Raw genomic sequence first — 15803 nt, forward strand, 5'->3', positions numbered from 1 at the left:
GATTGCTTGGCTTGTCGCTGGCCACTTGTCACCTTTCTGTTGATGACAAGCTTCAGACACATTGACTTTTTTGCACTTTAATTTTCCGGAAATCCTCTATTTTGCCGTATCGTTCTACAAACCCGAATTCTCTTTTCAAGTAACTTCTCTGCAAGTTCTACACTATTATAATAATTATCCATGCAGAGGTGATGCCAGTTTCCATCAGAAGGTGTCAATAGTTCCGTCACTGTTTTTGCTAAAGGCTGTCCAGCTCCGGAATGTATCTTGAATGAGGAAATGTATCCCGTACTCTAATCACACAGCATCCGAATGAGTATGACGTATTTCGCAATTTTCGACGGACTGTGAACTTTGAAATTTAACCGTCCACGCCACGGTATCATTCCTTCATCAACTGAGATGTTTTGACTTAGATTAAACGTTTATTTAAACTTTTTGGAAAAATAATCAATTACGAATTGCACTCTGACAAGCCGGTCAGCACTATCCAGTTTATTGTTGCTGTCGGAAAAATGTAAAAATCATAATATTTGTCTGAATCGGTTGCGGGACATCATTTTGCGAAATATCGGTGTGTCTATCAACGGATTCGTTAACCTATAATTGATCCTTACTTTTATAACAGTTCAGGTCTCGTAGCGTCGACAAATTTGGCGTTTTTTTTAAATCCAGTTTCCTTCTATTGCTGTTTTGACTGTAGTACTTTTTGGTTTCGTTGCTAATATATTCAAATAGATCGTCCGCAATATATAATTGTACGATGTCCTCGACGCTCTGTGTCTCTTTGGGAAATATGTTTGGACCCGGGGATGCTTCAAATTTATTATTAGTCCTCGGTAAATCAAAGTCTGACCACTGTGAACTGTCTTCTTCGTGTGATTCAACCGAATCAGTCGGTAATCGTAGCGTTCGCCGAATTCTTCTTGGACGTATTTCAGTATCTTCCTACGATTCTGCTTCACTTTCATCTATTTGATATCCAGTGTCTTCTTCCCAATCGGCCAAGTCGTCCGGAATGTCAGCCAAGACGTCCGTGCAGTCATCGTAAATAATCCTATGGTCTCTTTCGTACGCCATGATGAAAGGGATCAGGTACTTATAAAAACAAAACGCTTGTTGACGCGTGTGACTTATTGTTACCTAAACAAAACACCAACAGAATGCAGAAGATACTAACGTGCTGTCGCCGGCCACTGCGCGATACTATACTCACGACACCACTCTGGTGTCGCCGGCCGTTGACCGCTGTTTCGCGCACTACTGTGGTGTCGCCGGACGGCCTAGTGTCAACATGAACAATAAAGATGCAAAACCTCAATAATGTCTGTTTCCTTTAGAAAAGTTTATAGAGTTTTCACGTTAAAAAGAGTTCTGAGCCAATACTTTTCAGCACGACGTCGTATAAAAATTCTGCGGTGATGAAGTGTTCCTTTTGAGTATTTCAGCAGAGAGATATTCCTGTAGCACATGTTATAAATTTCAGCAATGTCAGTGATGTTAGCAGTTTTGAATGGAGCAACTGTTGATGCGATACTTATGAGAGATTCGAGCCTAAAATTTTAAGTTTCAGACTGATATAGTGAATCCCTGGTACTCACCTGTACATCTCATGAGAGACTTACACTCCGCTTACAATAACTACAGACTAGACTCTTTTCTTCTAGAAAATTTTCATTGGAGAGAGGACCTAGAAGTATCAAGATATTCAGACAGAAACATCATTGCCGTCTTAGTGAAGTGTTAGGAGACTTCTTTTTCATGAGTCTTATGGCTGATTTAATGCCATCCGCCATCAGAATAGTAGGGGTTACTGTTGTACCTTGGAACACTGATCAGACTTTCGCCTCTAGCCAGCCCTGTAATATAAATTTAATAAGTTTACTTGCTCCATTTTTAAACGGTAGTATTTACGTTACATGTGCAGCATTTTTTTCTATGATTAGAAAAATTTCTTCAGAAAATTGAGGTTTTTTTCTAAAGTCAAACCATGTTCCCAGATACAACATGGTCGTGGTCGTACGCAGGAATAAATATTCTGTATAAAACATTTTCGGACATCTTGCCACGTCAGTTCAGTGTAAAACCTCGACCTGTCTACGATTACCTCCGTCGCCTTCGTCAGGAGCAACTCAGTCAGTTGCTCCTGACGAAGACGATGGAGGTAATCATCGAAAGCTCGAGTGAGTTGCTCTCGATGAATGTTCATGAATGAGTGTCCATCGGAGGTGAGGGTATCATCTGGAGTGCCCCAGGGAAGTGTGGTAGGTCCGCTGTTGTTTTCTGTCTACATAAATGATCTTTTGGATAGGGTGGATAGCAATGTGCGGCTGTTTGCTGATGATGCTGTGGTGTACGGGAAGGTGTCGTCGTTGAGTGACTGTAGGAAGATACAAGATAACTTGGACAGGATGTGTGATGTGTAAAGAATGGCAGCTAACTCTAAATATAGATAAATGTAAATTAATGCAGATGAATAGGAAAAAGAATCCCGTTATGTCTGAATACTCCATTAGTAGTGTAGCGCTGGACACAGTCACGTCGATTAAATATTTGGGCGTAACATTGCAGAGCGATATGAAGTGCGACAAGCATGTAATGGCAGTTGTCGGGAAGGCGGATAGTCGTCTTCGGTTCATTGGTAGAATTTTGGGAAGATATGGTTCATCTGTATAGGAGACCGCTTATAAAACACTAATACGACCTATTCTTGAGTACTGCTCGAGTGTTTGGGATCCCTATCAGGTCGGACTGAAGGAGGACATAGAAGCAATTCAGAGGCGGGCTGCTAGATTTGTTACTGGTAGGTTTGATCATCATGCGAGTGTTATGGAAATGCTTCAGGAACTCGGGTGGGAGTCTCTGGAGGAAAGCAGGCGTTCTTTTCGTGAATCGCTACTGAGGCAATTTAGAGAACCAGCATTTGAGGCAGACTGCAGTACAATCTTACTGCCGCCAACTTTTATTTCGCGGAAAGACTACAAAGATAAGATAAGAAAGTTAGGGCTCGTACAGAGTCATATAGGCAGTCATTTTTCCCTCGTTATGTTTGGGACTGGAACAGGGAGATAAGAGGCTAGTTGTGGTACGAGGTGCCCTCCACCACGCACCGTATGGTGGATTGCGGAGTACGTATGTAGATGTAGATGTAGAAGACGATGGAGGTAATTACCGAAAGCTCGAGGTTCCATCCTGAACTGACCAGACAAAAGCTCCGAGAACGTTTCGTACAACAGTGCCGTCGCGAAGATTTCGTACTCATATAACAAATAGTCTGTTTAAATTTAAAATCGTTGCAGTCGAGAAAAGCTTATGAATATATTACTTACAAGTCGGTCTGTCACACTGTTACTCTACTACACACTAATGATCAGCACGTGAAATCAACTGAAGTACAACTACACACATGAAAAAAAGTTTTGCATTATCTCGTTTCCTAGAGTTACGGAACGGAACCTGTAAAGAAAATTGCAATAGGATCAAAATAAACATCATTTCGGCCCTTTCTATTGCTCATGACAACCACAAATTGCATGTTGTTCCACCATACAGAGAGACCTTCAGAGGTGGTGGTCCAGATTGCTGTACACACCGGTACCTCTAATACCCAGTAACACGTCGTCTTGAATTGATGCAAGCCTGTCTTCGTCGTGGCATACTGTCCGCAAGTTCATGAAGCCACTGTTGCTCCAGGTTGTCCCACTCCTCAACGGCGATTCGGCGTACATCTATCTCATGCAGTTGCGATAGGGTTCATGTCTGGACAACATGCTGACCACTCTAGTCGAACAATGTCGTTATCCTGAAGGAAGCTATTCACAAGATGAGCACGATGGGGGCGTGAATTGTCGTCCATGAAGACGAATGCCTCGCTAATATGCTGCAGATATGGTTGCACTATCGGTCGGAGGATGACATTCATGTACCGTAAAGCCGTTAGGGCACCTTCCATGACCACCAGCGGCGTAAGTCGGCCCAACGTAATGCTACCCCAAAACAGGAGGGAACCTCCACCTTCCTGCAGTCGCTGGACAGTGTGTCTAAGGCGTTCAGCCTGACCGGGTTGCCTCCTAACACTTCTCCGACGATTGTCTAGTCGAAGACATGTGCGACACTGATTCGGCATGTTGTTGGGCTGATCTATACCGCGCTGCATGGTGTCGTAGTTGAAAATATGGACCTCGCCATGGACGTCGAGACTGATGTTGCACATCATGCAGCCTACTGCGCACAGTTTGATGATGATGATGATGATGTCTGGTTTGTGGGGCGCTCAACTGCACGTTTATCAGCGCCTGTACAAATTCCCAACCTTTTCTCAGCCCAATCTCGCCACTTTCTTGAATGATGATGAAATTATTGGGACAACACGAACACCGAGTCATATCGAGGCAGGTGAAAATCCCTTACCCCGCCAGGAATCGCACAGTTTGAGTCGTAACACGACTTCCAGTGGCTGCACGAAAGCATTATTCTACATGGTGGCGTTGCTGTCAGGGTTCCTCCGACCCATAATCCGTAGGTAGCAGTCATCCATTGCAGTAGTAGCGCTATCTTTAGGAAAGCATGTTGTTAAATGTAAGTCGAGCGGTTCTCTCAGTTTACTTATACGTTTCAACAGAAAGGAAATAACGTGACAGTTTCAAGATGAGAATTCGGGAAAAGGAAGAAAATTGTTCCGATAGCATCTTAAAAGATATGTTTGAGCCGGCCGGTGTGGCCGTGCGGTTGAAGGCGCTTCAGTCTGGAACCGCGTGACCGCTACGGTCACAGGTTCGAATCCTGCCTCGGGTATCGATGTGTGTGATGTCCTTAGGTTTGTTAGGTTTAATTAGTTCTAAATTCTAGGCGACTGATGACTTCAGAAGTTAAGTCGCATAGTGGTCAGAGCCATTTGAACCATTTGAACCATTGATATGTTTGAAAAAAGGTTGAAAGAAAACATATAGTTCTGTTCTTATTTTGAGCGTCAGTGAGGAAACGTTAAATCAATTGGACCAAGAGATGTGTTTGTAGGAAGACTGAAAGAAAATATATACCTCTGTTCTTGTTCTAAGCGACAGTGAGAAAACGCTAAATGAATTGGATAAAGAAATACGTTTATAGGAAGATTGAAAGAAAATATATGGCTCAGTTCTTATTCTAAGTGGCAGTGAGGAAACGCTAAATCAATTGGATAAAGAGATATGCTTGTAGGAAGATTGAAAGAAAATATATGGCTCTGTTCTTATTCTGAGCGGCAATGAGGAAACGTTAAATCAAATGGATAAAGAAACTGTGACAGCAAGTGGAAAGCAAACCCTCTTGCAGCATAGTTCGAGGTAAAAGACATGTAAAATGTGCTAAAAAAGAAGGAAGAAGATACGAAAAGGAGTGAAACACGTTGCCTCATGCCGCATTCCAGAAATTTCTCTTAGGAAGAACAAATATAATGCATCAGATTAGATGATGGAAAATGTAAAAAGGCCAAGAAGGTTGTGAGGAAGTTCTCACATACTGCAGGAGATACTGCTCACTTCTGCAAAGTAAAATCAGATGGAAGCTCGGATTAAGCTACAACAATCCTAAAGGTATAAGTCTCTACATTTTCTGTGCTAAAATCCTTTGTATAATTTTAAGCTAGAACAATCCTAGAGATATAAATCTCCGCATTTTCAGTACTAAAGTCCTCTTGATAACTTAAGCTAGAACAATCCTCCAGATATATATGTCTGTATTTTCAACACTAAAATCCTCTGGATATGTTAGATATTAAATTAAATAATACGAATGTGTGGCTTAAAAATGTAGGATTAAAGAAGAGTTACAATTTGTATGAGTGCCTGCGGGAGATGAGGCCTTGAGGGAGTAAAACTACGAAAAAATAATAATGAAAGCTGCTCCATTTGGTTGATGTGGATTTTGTGGAGTGTATTCTGAGACGAGAGACTTTCAGGGTGAACTATTTTGGCGAGGAATGAATGCATCGAGAGACACAGCGTAGAGCCCCAGGAGGACTAGATCTCCACCACAAATGGCACGACTACAGGCCAAAGCAATAAAGAACGCCGGATGTTAAACACACATCTGTACAATCAGCTAATATTTACCGAGCGAACGGAAGTAGTTGTCATGTCCGAAATTTTTGTGCATCAGGTGGATAGAAGTTCGTGCATCTTAATCGATAACTGTCCCGCAGGACTGAACGTGAATGACAAGGCGACTCACTTACCATCAATAATAAGGTATCTTCTCGGCCACAAGTAGCTGCTATACAGAAAGTTTAGCTTCCATATGATCGATATGATATTTCTAGTATTTGGTAACGTTCTCTCGAGGATACAACAGATTGCGACACCTAAACATTGCTTCAAAGTTTTTCCTGTACTTATCAAGTGTTTGTAGGCTATGTGTAGCTATAATAGTTGGTCCAGTTCAACGATTTCCGCCTGCCTAGGTTTCCCGTATTTCAAAAGATTCTACTTTAGAGTGCTAACCGTTTTCTTCTACCTGGTCACCGGTGTGTTGGCTCACTGTGTCTACTTGGCTCTGGTGGGATACAAATTTTGCAAATACGGTTAATCAATCCAGCTGAATGAATTTACTTTACTTCACGTCCATTGTCATAAATATATTATTTTATCAGACGACCGGTTTCGGTCTATAATGACCATCTTCAGATCTGTTTTATAAAAACAAGTCCTAATATCCTGGATCCATAGTCGCACCGTCAAATGCTAAACACAAAATCAGCATCAGCATCGTCAAACACATGCAAACAATAGTATACACAAGAGTCATCTTGTCAGTAGCACTACTCAATTCAGTTGAGATTCTGTTAGTACCTTATACACGAAAGTTATGCATATTCTCTAGTTTTTTTGTTAACAAGACTGACATAAAACTGTCGCTAAATGTATGTACTCCTGGATGGTAGAACTCGTATGCCGTTGACATCTTTAGCTGCCTTTGAGCCTTGGCTTTAGTATTCCGTACAAATACGACAGTCTACGCGAAGTGTCACATTGCGTCTGCTTAAGGCTCGACCCTAGGTGGTATGATGTGTGTAGCGCCAGGGTCTAAAATGTTTCAAACTACGTATGCTGTTCACTTACTGATATGCTGCGCCAGCTTGGCAACAGCACTGCCAGCCTTTGGGTGGGTGGATGAGGCCGCACCAAGTGAAAGGAAGTAATTTTTCAATCATCATTCACACTTAAATATGACATTTTGACAAAAATGTGTTATAAAAGTCACTCTACACATTGTAGTCAAATTCTTTGCACCCGAATTGTGAAGGAATACAGTATCCAATTCAGAACAAGAATTTTCAAATGGGCGGCATGACTGACGGCCACAACATGGAGCACCCAACTGCCATAATAGGACCACGCAGCAGGACTCACAGGCTCAGGTAGAAGGGCAGTTACAAGCAAATCGCAACAACAGACGAAAAACTAGAATTAGATTTCAAATAAAAACAAACCAAACATAACCGCCCATTCTTAGGGGGAGGGGGGGAGGGAAACACATTACAGTTTTAGACTGTGGTACAGTCGAAAAGTCACATAAATAGTAAAATATTTGAATTTACTGAGGTAGTCTGACATAAACGGCCATAAATAAGGTCATTCCTGGAATATTTTTAAATTGCTCTCTTTAGGATAATTCCTTTGTAGTGCCAAGGGGACTCTAGTTTGACTGGTTCTGGTAATAATGAATGCATTTTAAATAATTAATAAAGAGCTAACTTAAGAATAAATACCATTATGAGGTTTAATAACTATGTGGAGCTCAGAACGGCAACGAACATTTGTGCAGTAACATTTATGCTGAATTGGTTAAGCACAGTTGAATGACAAATGCCGTATAACAGTCCTTCAGTGGCAATTTGCCGTTTGTGGGTTAAACTATCTAATGAAATACGTATTAAACCGCCAGTACAATGCGTCTTAATGACTCAAATTCTGATTCAGATTGAAAAGTAGCTGTATATCTTAAGAAGCATATAACGTTATCTAGGCCAAAAAGGCCTTCTAGTCCATTTCCCCAGTATGGTGAACCTATATAATTCTTATAATTAACGATAACCAAATGTGAAAAGAGTTTTGCTTTCCAAAATAAGCCAATATATTTATGAACAACAGCTTAGCCTCTGTTCATATTCAAGCTCTGGACACGAAAAAAAAAAAATCTGAAGGCTACTGTATATATGCTTCTTTTTGTATTCACCCAAACTGACAGCTTCCACAAGAGCGTAAATACAACAGTAATCAATTAACATTTAAAATTATAGTACTTTCCTGTAGTACAGCTGACGACATTTCTGCAGAATTTAATCTCAATCTGAAACTGATTCCCATGCCGGCACACCATCTAACTACACAGACAACAGAAATGCTGACCAAGATAATGTAGTTTTGACAAATCGGCGAGGTGGATTAGTACATGGCTATCCCCAGCACAGGCAATTGACACCGAAGTGGATGAAGATTAGAGCAAAACGTTGCACCACTGAGAGGCGCATAACCGATTCCAGTAACCACACACGTGACTGGGAATACAGTTCACAGTCGCCATCAGCCAAAAATTCACTGACAGAGCAACTCGTCAACAAGGGTCCTGGCTCACCACACTTTCACCCGTTATGATGGCTAACAAAATCCACTCGCAGAGCCACTCATCAACAAGGGTCCTAGCTCGCTACACTTGCGCCCATTATGACAGCTAACAAAATCCACTCGCAGAGCCATTCGTCAAGGGTCCTGGCTCGCCACACTAGCATCCGGTATGATGGCTAACTTCCTGGTGCCTAGCAGAGCCGTCCCTCCACAACCCCACTGGCTGATCCGACACTATCCGAGCCCTCTTCCTTCTTCCTGCAAATACACACACACACACACACACACACACACACACACACACACACACACACACACAGTTCTCCCTAGTAACACAGGCAAGGCAGTCAGTCAAACATCACGACTGCTGTCGGCAAACAAATTCGATAGAAGCCTGCAAGGCTCAATTATATCATTTACTTATTCTATGCCATATAACCATGATTAATCCTTATATAGCAAATTTTAAATATTTCATTATAGTACATCTTCTATTCACATTCTGGCTGAAAATTCCCGTTTCTTGGTCTACTTTGCATCTCTATTTTGACATTCCTTTGACCTTTTCATCTCAACTTGTGTGAACATAGCTCTTGCTTTTAACGCAAATTGTATGTATTGCAATTTCGAACCATAATTATTTCACCTACGTTTTCCGTATTGTGGTATCGGTATCGTGGCCGTTGAAAAGAACTAGTCACTTATTGAAGAATATTTTCAACAGAGAGTGTGACTGAAAGCTGTCTCTTGTAAAGTACTTGAAACCAAACTTACGGTGTTATAGTTTCTTAACTTTATCAAAGCTATGGAGCACTAAGAAGATATTTTCGTCTCTGGCGGATATTTTAGTGTTCCTCTTTCGTTCACTATCTTTCAGAGCTTGTTTTAAAGTAATTTGCCGCTTTAACTTTGCTGACAAACTGAATTCAGTTGATGGCATTACTCCCATTTTGCTCGTTATTTTAATTACGAAAGCGTTAGTCACTGCAAGACCTGATGAAATGTGAAGCCATCATGTTGTCCCACCAGTGATTGGTGAGTGGTGCGTATCCTCATATTGCTTGTGATTTGCACGATATCACCTATCGGAACACTTGGAACGCTTTGCTGTAGAAGCCGATTCTAAACGACGAGTATCTGTTTATTGATCTATGGCCTCCTCTTTCCACGTTACAGACCCACCAGCTGTCTCGGTGAGGCTGGATTCCGACACGGGGCAGACGATTTTCAAAGAAGGGGACAACGTGAGGCTGATGTGCGAGGTGAACTCAAACCCGCAGCCGGACACCGTCAGCTGGTTCCACGAGGTAAGTTGCAGCAAGAGCCAAAAATATTGTAGTTGTGCTCTGAAGAACGAGTGTGCGATACAATTGCGGACGCAGTTCCTGAAAATACCTATTTTCTTCGTAAGTTAAAATCTGAGTATTTTGTGCTGTTGGATTAACTGAACCTAAATTTAAACTAGCGTCCCTTATCAGACCTAGTTGTGTACCCGCGAGTGGAATACCATATCTTGTTAAAATTGCGAACGTAGATTACGTTGCTTTCGGTGATCGGTTATCAGAGAAAATAGAGCCACTAATGCCTCTTCCTTCACGCATTATTTCAACTTGTGATTACTGCGTACTTACATAATGATATGGAACTAGGGTATTGTATATTCAAACTGGGGACCTACAAACGACGGAGATGTTTCGTCCCACTGTAGCCCTCAGTAGTTCACAACCCCAAAACAGGCCACAGCAGTTCACCCACTCCACCGCCCTGCACCGAATCCAGGGTTATTGGGTGGTTCGATCCTCAGTGGACCCCCCCTCCCTCCCCCCCCCCCCCAAGGAACGTCTCATACCAGACGGGTGTAACCACAAATATTTGCGTGGTAATCATGGTGTACGCGTACTTGGAGACAGTGGTTGCGCAGCAATCGCCGACACAGTGTAACGGAGGCGGAATAAGGGGAACCAGCCCGCATTCGCCGAGGCAGATGGAAAACCGCCTTAAAAACAATCCACTGGCTGGCCGGCTCACCGGACCTCGACACTAATCCGCCGGGCGGATTCGTGCCAGGAGGGACCGGCTCGCCTTCCCGCTCGGGAAGCACCGCGTCAGACCGCGCGGGCTGGAATTTGGGCGCTTGCGCTCTACAAAAGAAAAACTGTCTTACGGGTGCAGAGATAAAGTATTCACTACACTAAACCAGGCAGAACAGAGCGATCAACGAAGCATGCTATTTAAAAATGTGTATCAAATGCTAATCGCATCTCCTATGAGAATGAGTAACGGTGAGCAGCCAAGGCATGGACGGGAGTCCTCTAGATTACTACATTAAGCTATTCTGCTTAATGTAGTAATGTAATTAGGAACAGTCAAGACGTCTACCAAATAAACATTTCGGTACGAGGTGATCCCAACACGATAATACGACTTAAATTGCTGTGGTCAAAGAGAGACAATTTGGTGTTTTTCGGCAGTTTTTTCTGTGTTTGGGCTACCAATAAGACACGGATTCTGAAGCTTCGACCAATGCGTAAAATTTGTTTACCTAACACTTGGGCCTTAATTTTATTTTAGTACACGCTTAGTAAGAAAATTTTTCTAATTAATTTATCACAAAATGAATGACTTGATGTAGTCACGAGGCATTTGATTTTGAGTATTACCAGATACAAGCCAGTCTCAAGTGATTTTTCATTATGTTTTGGTATTGTGCTTGAATAGCTCTACTTATTAGAAGTTCCTCATTTACATGTACGATGCAATAAAACAATAACAATTCATGGTGTATTTATTGTAAATAACATATAATGCAACGAATATGACTTTTATCTTACGTATAAAATATGTAAGTGTAATACTTTTTAAATAATTGACGATAATACTTTCGTTTAATTTAATCTCGCTGTGGCCCCAGGCCTTTTCCAAATATTCCTTATCCCCTTGTGCTTTTTGAATAGTTTACATGCTATTAATAGCAGAAATTCATTACAGGAAAGAATTATGGATTTACAGTATGCTGGGTTAGTTGCAGGACAGCCCCTTGTGTAACCCAGTTCGATGTAGAAACAGTCACAGACGCAAGATCGCTTCTTATTGAATTGATGACCAGTTTCAGGTTACCTGAAACCATTTTTAAAAGTCTAGACTGACAGAACAGTATTTTCGAAATAGCATGTTAACCAAGTCAATATGTGTAAAAAAAGACAACTTTAAAACTTCAACCATGAAAAGTAACAGAACAAACTTATACATACTAGAAATGAATTAGTCTTTCTTCTCTGTCGGTTTTAGCACCGTGACCACAGTCTCCCTAAACCCCGTCTTCTATCCTCTCCCCCCTCCCCCCCCCCCCCCTCTCTCTCTCTCTCTCACGCAGCTTCCAAGTCATCCATGATTTTTAGATTTTCATCTTCTTTATTGTACCGAATTACACATTATATACATCCAATATCTAATATTGGTGTTCTGATTGTAACTTTAGCATATTTACCTTATCTATTGTTGTTGGCATTGTTTAGCTGCCGTCGCTGACGACAGCTACTCTACTAGTGATCTGTTCCTGGTAACTTACTTGCTTTTGCTTTATTTTCGACTGACCAGGAATCTTTATTTTCTTTACAATCATTTCACTATCGCTTACTATATCTAAATTGAACCTTTGCATTACTCTTTTCGGATTACAATACCATATTCAAACTTCTGGCGTTGCAAGTTCCGACCCACAGAATATTGCCCTTTCGTTGCTTTTTCAATCTTTTTCTCATGGCCCTTCCCCCTTGGCAAACCCTTTCTGGAAATCAGAAATCCCTAATCTTTTGGCAATGGAGAGATCATCATGACACTTTTCCAATTACCCACATTTCCTACGGATACACATTGTCTTTGATGCAACGGTTTTCACTGCTTTCTGCATCCCCATGCCATTTATCGTTGATGATTCTTCCACTACTTACGGGTAGGTTCCCATGTCTGAGCAAGAGGGTGACGCAAACATGCGTCCGCTCCTCGGTACTCTTTTACAGGCCTTTGGCAGAACAAGCGTGAATCGGCTGCTATTGCTACGCATTTTGTTCCTGATTTAAGCAGTGGCTGGTTTCGAACCTGGGACCCAAGACGTTTCAAAAGTAGTACACCTAGATGACGATGACGATTCGTATGAAATTATAAATTGTCTACGACTTCCAGAAGGGCAGCTGGTTAATCAATAGATTGGTGTTGCGCCTGCTTCATTTAAGTCATTATGCATGACTTAAACGTAAAACAACAACTTATCCATTAAAATAATCCATAGTACGTAAATGCATAGTACACTGGAAGCAGAGGACCGGTTTTATTTTACCTCATTGAATGATATGGTGTACAGCACAGTCTTGCACCGTACACTTGATTGTAGTTCGATTACATGTCTGGCAATTAATCAATAGAAACATAACAACCTCAAAATATCTGGGAGTATCCGACCGGATCTAGTTAACGTGAAAGAGCACGTAAAACTAGTTACACATACAGGAGATGCCAGTCTAAGGTTTATTTGAAGAATGGTAACGAAATGCGATTCACCGACGAACGAAATTGCTTCTAAAAGCCTCTTACAACCGATCCTTGATTATGTCTCATCACAATATGACCCTTATGAAGTTCAAGTAATATAACAGGGATGCAAAGGAAAGGGATGCGTTTCGTCACAGTTCGTTCAGCAAACATGACACCGTCATGGAGATGTTCGTCAGACTCTACAGGCAAACCCTGCAAAAAAAATGAGGCTTCCAAATGCGAGATCGAATGTTCCCAGTAACGTAGAAACATTTCAGTACCTTTCATAGACATGTAGCAAAATAGTCACGACAGAAAAATTGTATACAGGGTCGCAAGCGTCATTCGCGAAAGTAATAGGACGATTGCGAAGTGATTGTGGTACCTAAGAACTCTCCCCTCCCCCCACCACCACCACCATCACCCTTACCCATAACATTCTGTGCCACGTGGGGTAGCCGCGCGATCTCAGGCGCCTATGCCACGGTTGGCGCAGCCCCCTCCGTCGGATGTTGGAGTCCTCCCTCGGGCATGCGTGTGTGTGTGGTCCTTAGAGTAAGTTAGCTTAAGTTAGAAACAATCCTGTTGGATCGGCAACTGAGCATTATACCAGAGGTTGACAATACTGCTTCAGTTGTAAATTTCTTTTATTATGACGACCGGTTTCGGGCTCTCATAAGTCCATCCTCAGGTGTCGCAACTGTGCTGTGGCTCCCGAGCACCGCGGTGGACGTGTACTACGAGCGGTGTGCTACCTATGAGCGCAGAACAGGGAGTCGCTCATAGGTAGCACACCGCAGCGCTCGGGGGCCACAGCACAGTTGCGACACCTGAGGATGGGCTTATGAGTGCCCGAAACCGGTCTTGATAATTAAAGAAATTTACAACTGAAGCGGTATTTTCAACATCTGGTAGTTTAAGTTAGGTTAAGTAGTGTGTAAGCTTTGGGACCGATGACCACAGCAGTTTGATCCCATAGGAACTTACCTTACCACCATAAAAAAACTGTAAAGGAGCTGTTGTTGTTGTTGTGGTCTTCAGTCCTGAGACTGGTTTGATGCAGCTCTCCATGCTACTCTATCCTGTGCAAGCTTCTTCATCTCCCAGTACCTACTGCAACCTACATCTTTCTGAATCTGCTTAGTGTATTCATCTCTTGGTCTCCCCCTACGATTTTTACCCTCCACGCTGCCCTCCAATACTAAATTGGTGATCCCTTGATGCCTCAGAACATGTCCTACCAACCGATCCCTTCTTCTGGTCAAGTTGTGCCACAAACTTCTCTTCTCCGCAATCCTATTCAATTCTTCCTCATTAGTTATGTGATCTACCCATCTAATCTTCAGCATTCTTCTGTAGCACCACATTTCGAAAGCTTCTATTCTCTTCTTGTCCAAACTATTTACCGTCCATGTTTCACTTCCATACATGGCTACACTCCATACAAATACTTTCAGCAACGACTTCCTGACACTTAAATCTATACTCGATGTTAACAAATTTCTCTTCTTCAGAAACGCTTTCCTTGCCATTGCCAGTCTACATTTTATATCCTCTCTACTTCGACCATCATCAGTTATTTTGCTCCCCAAATAGCAAAACTCCTTTACTACTTTAAGTGTCTCATTTCCTAATCTAATACCCTCAACATCACCCGACTTAATTCGACTACATTCCATTATCCTCGTTTTCCTTTTGTTGATGTTCATCTTATATCCTCCCTTCAAGACACTATCCATTCCGTTCAACTGCTCTTCCAAGACCTTTGCTGTCTCTGACAGAATTACAATGTCATCGGCGAACCTCAACGTTTTTATTTCTTCTCCATGGATTTTAATACCTACTCCGAATTTTTCTTTTGTTTCCTTTACTGCTTGCTCAATATACAGATTGAATAACATCGGGGAGAGGCTACAACCCTGTCTTACTCCCTTCCCAACCACTGCTTCTCTTTCATGCCCCTCGACTCTTATAACTGCCATCTGGTTTCTATACAAATTGTAAATAGCCTTTCGCTCCCTGTATTTTACCCCTGCCACCTTTAGAATTTGAAAGAGAGTATTCCAGTTAACATTGTCAAAAGCTTTCTCTAAGTCTACAAATGCTAGGAACGTAGGTTTGCCTTTCCTTAATCTTTCTTCTAAGATAAGTCGTAAGGTCAGTATTGCCTCACGTGTTCCAGTATTTCTACGGAATCCAAACTGATCTTCCCCGAGGTCGGCTTCTACTAGTTTTTCCATTCGTCTGCAAAGCATTCGTGTTAGTATTTTGCAGCTGTGGCTTTTTAAACTGATTGTTCGGTAATTTTCACATCTGTCCACACCTGCTTTCTTTGGGATAGGAATTATTATATTCTTCTTGAAGTCAGAGGGTATTTCGCCTGTTTCATACATCTTGCTCACCAGATGGTAGAGTTTTGTCAGGACTGGCTCTCCCAAGGCCGTCAGTAGTTCCAATGGAATGTTGTCTACTCCAGGGGCCTTGTTTCGACTCAGGTCTTTCAGTGCTCTGTCAAACTCTTCACGCAGTATCGTATCTCCCATTTCATCTTCATCTACATCCTCTTCCATTTCCATAATACTGTCCTCAAGTGCATCGCCCTTGTATAGACCCTCTATATACTCCTTCCACCTTTCTGCTTTCCCTTCTTTGCTTAGAACTGGGTTTCCATCT

General features: G+C 42.0%; 1 protein-coding gene across 1 annotated transcript in view; it reads left to right on the plus strand.

Moving 5' to 3' along the window:
- Positions 1 to 15803, plus strand: part of LOC126188598 (hemicentin-2-like) — a 1730700-nt gene that overhangs the window by 1009717 nt on the left and 705180 nt on the right. Inside the window, exon 8 of the mRNA XM_049930200.1 lies at positions 9777 to 9907. Within this exon, the coding sequence (XP_049786157.1) occupies positions 9777 to 9907 (131 nt within the window). The remainder of the gene's footprint in view (positions 1 to 9776; positions 9908 to 15803) is intronic.

Source organism: Schistocerca cancellata, chromosome 5 (assembly GCF_023864275.1).
Source record: "Schistocerca cancellata isolate TAMUIC-IGC-003103 chromosome 5, iqSchCanc2.1, whole genome shotgun sequence".
Classification (NCBI taxonomy): Eukaryota; Metazoa; Arthropoda; class Insecta; order Orthoptera; family Acrididae; genus Schistocerca; species Schistocerca cancellata.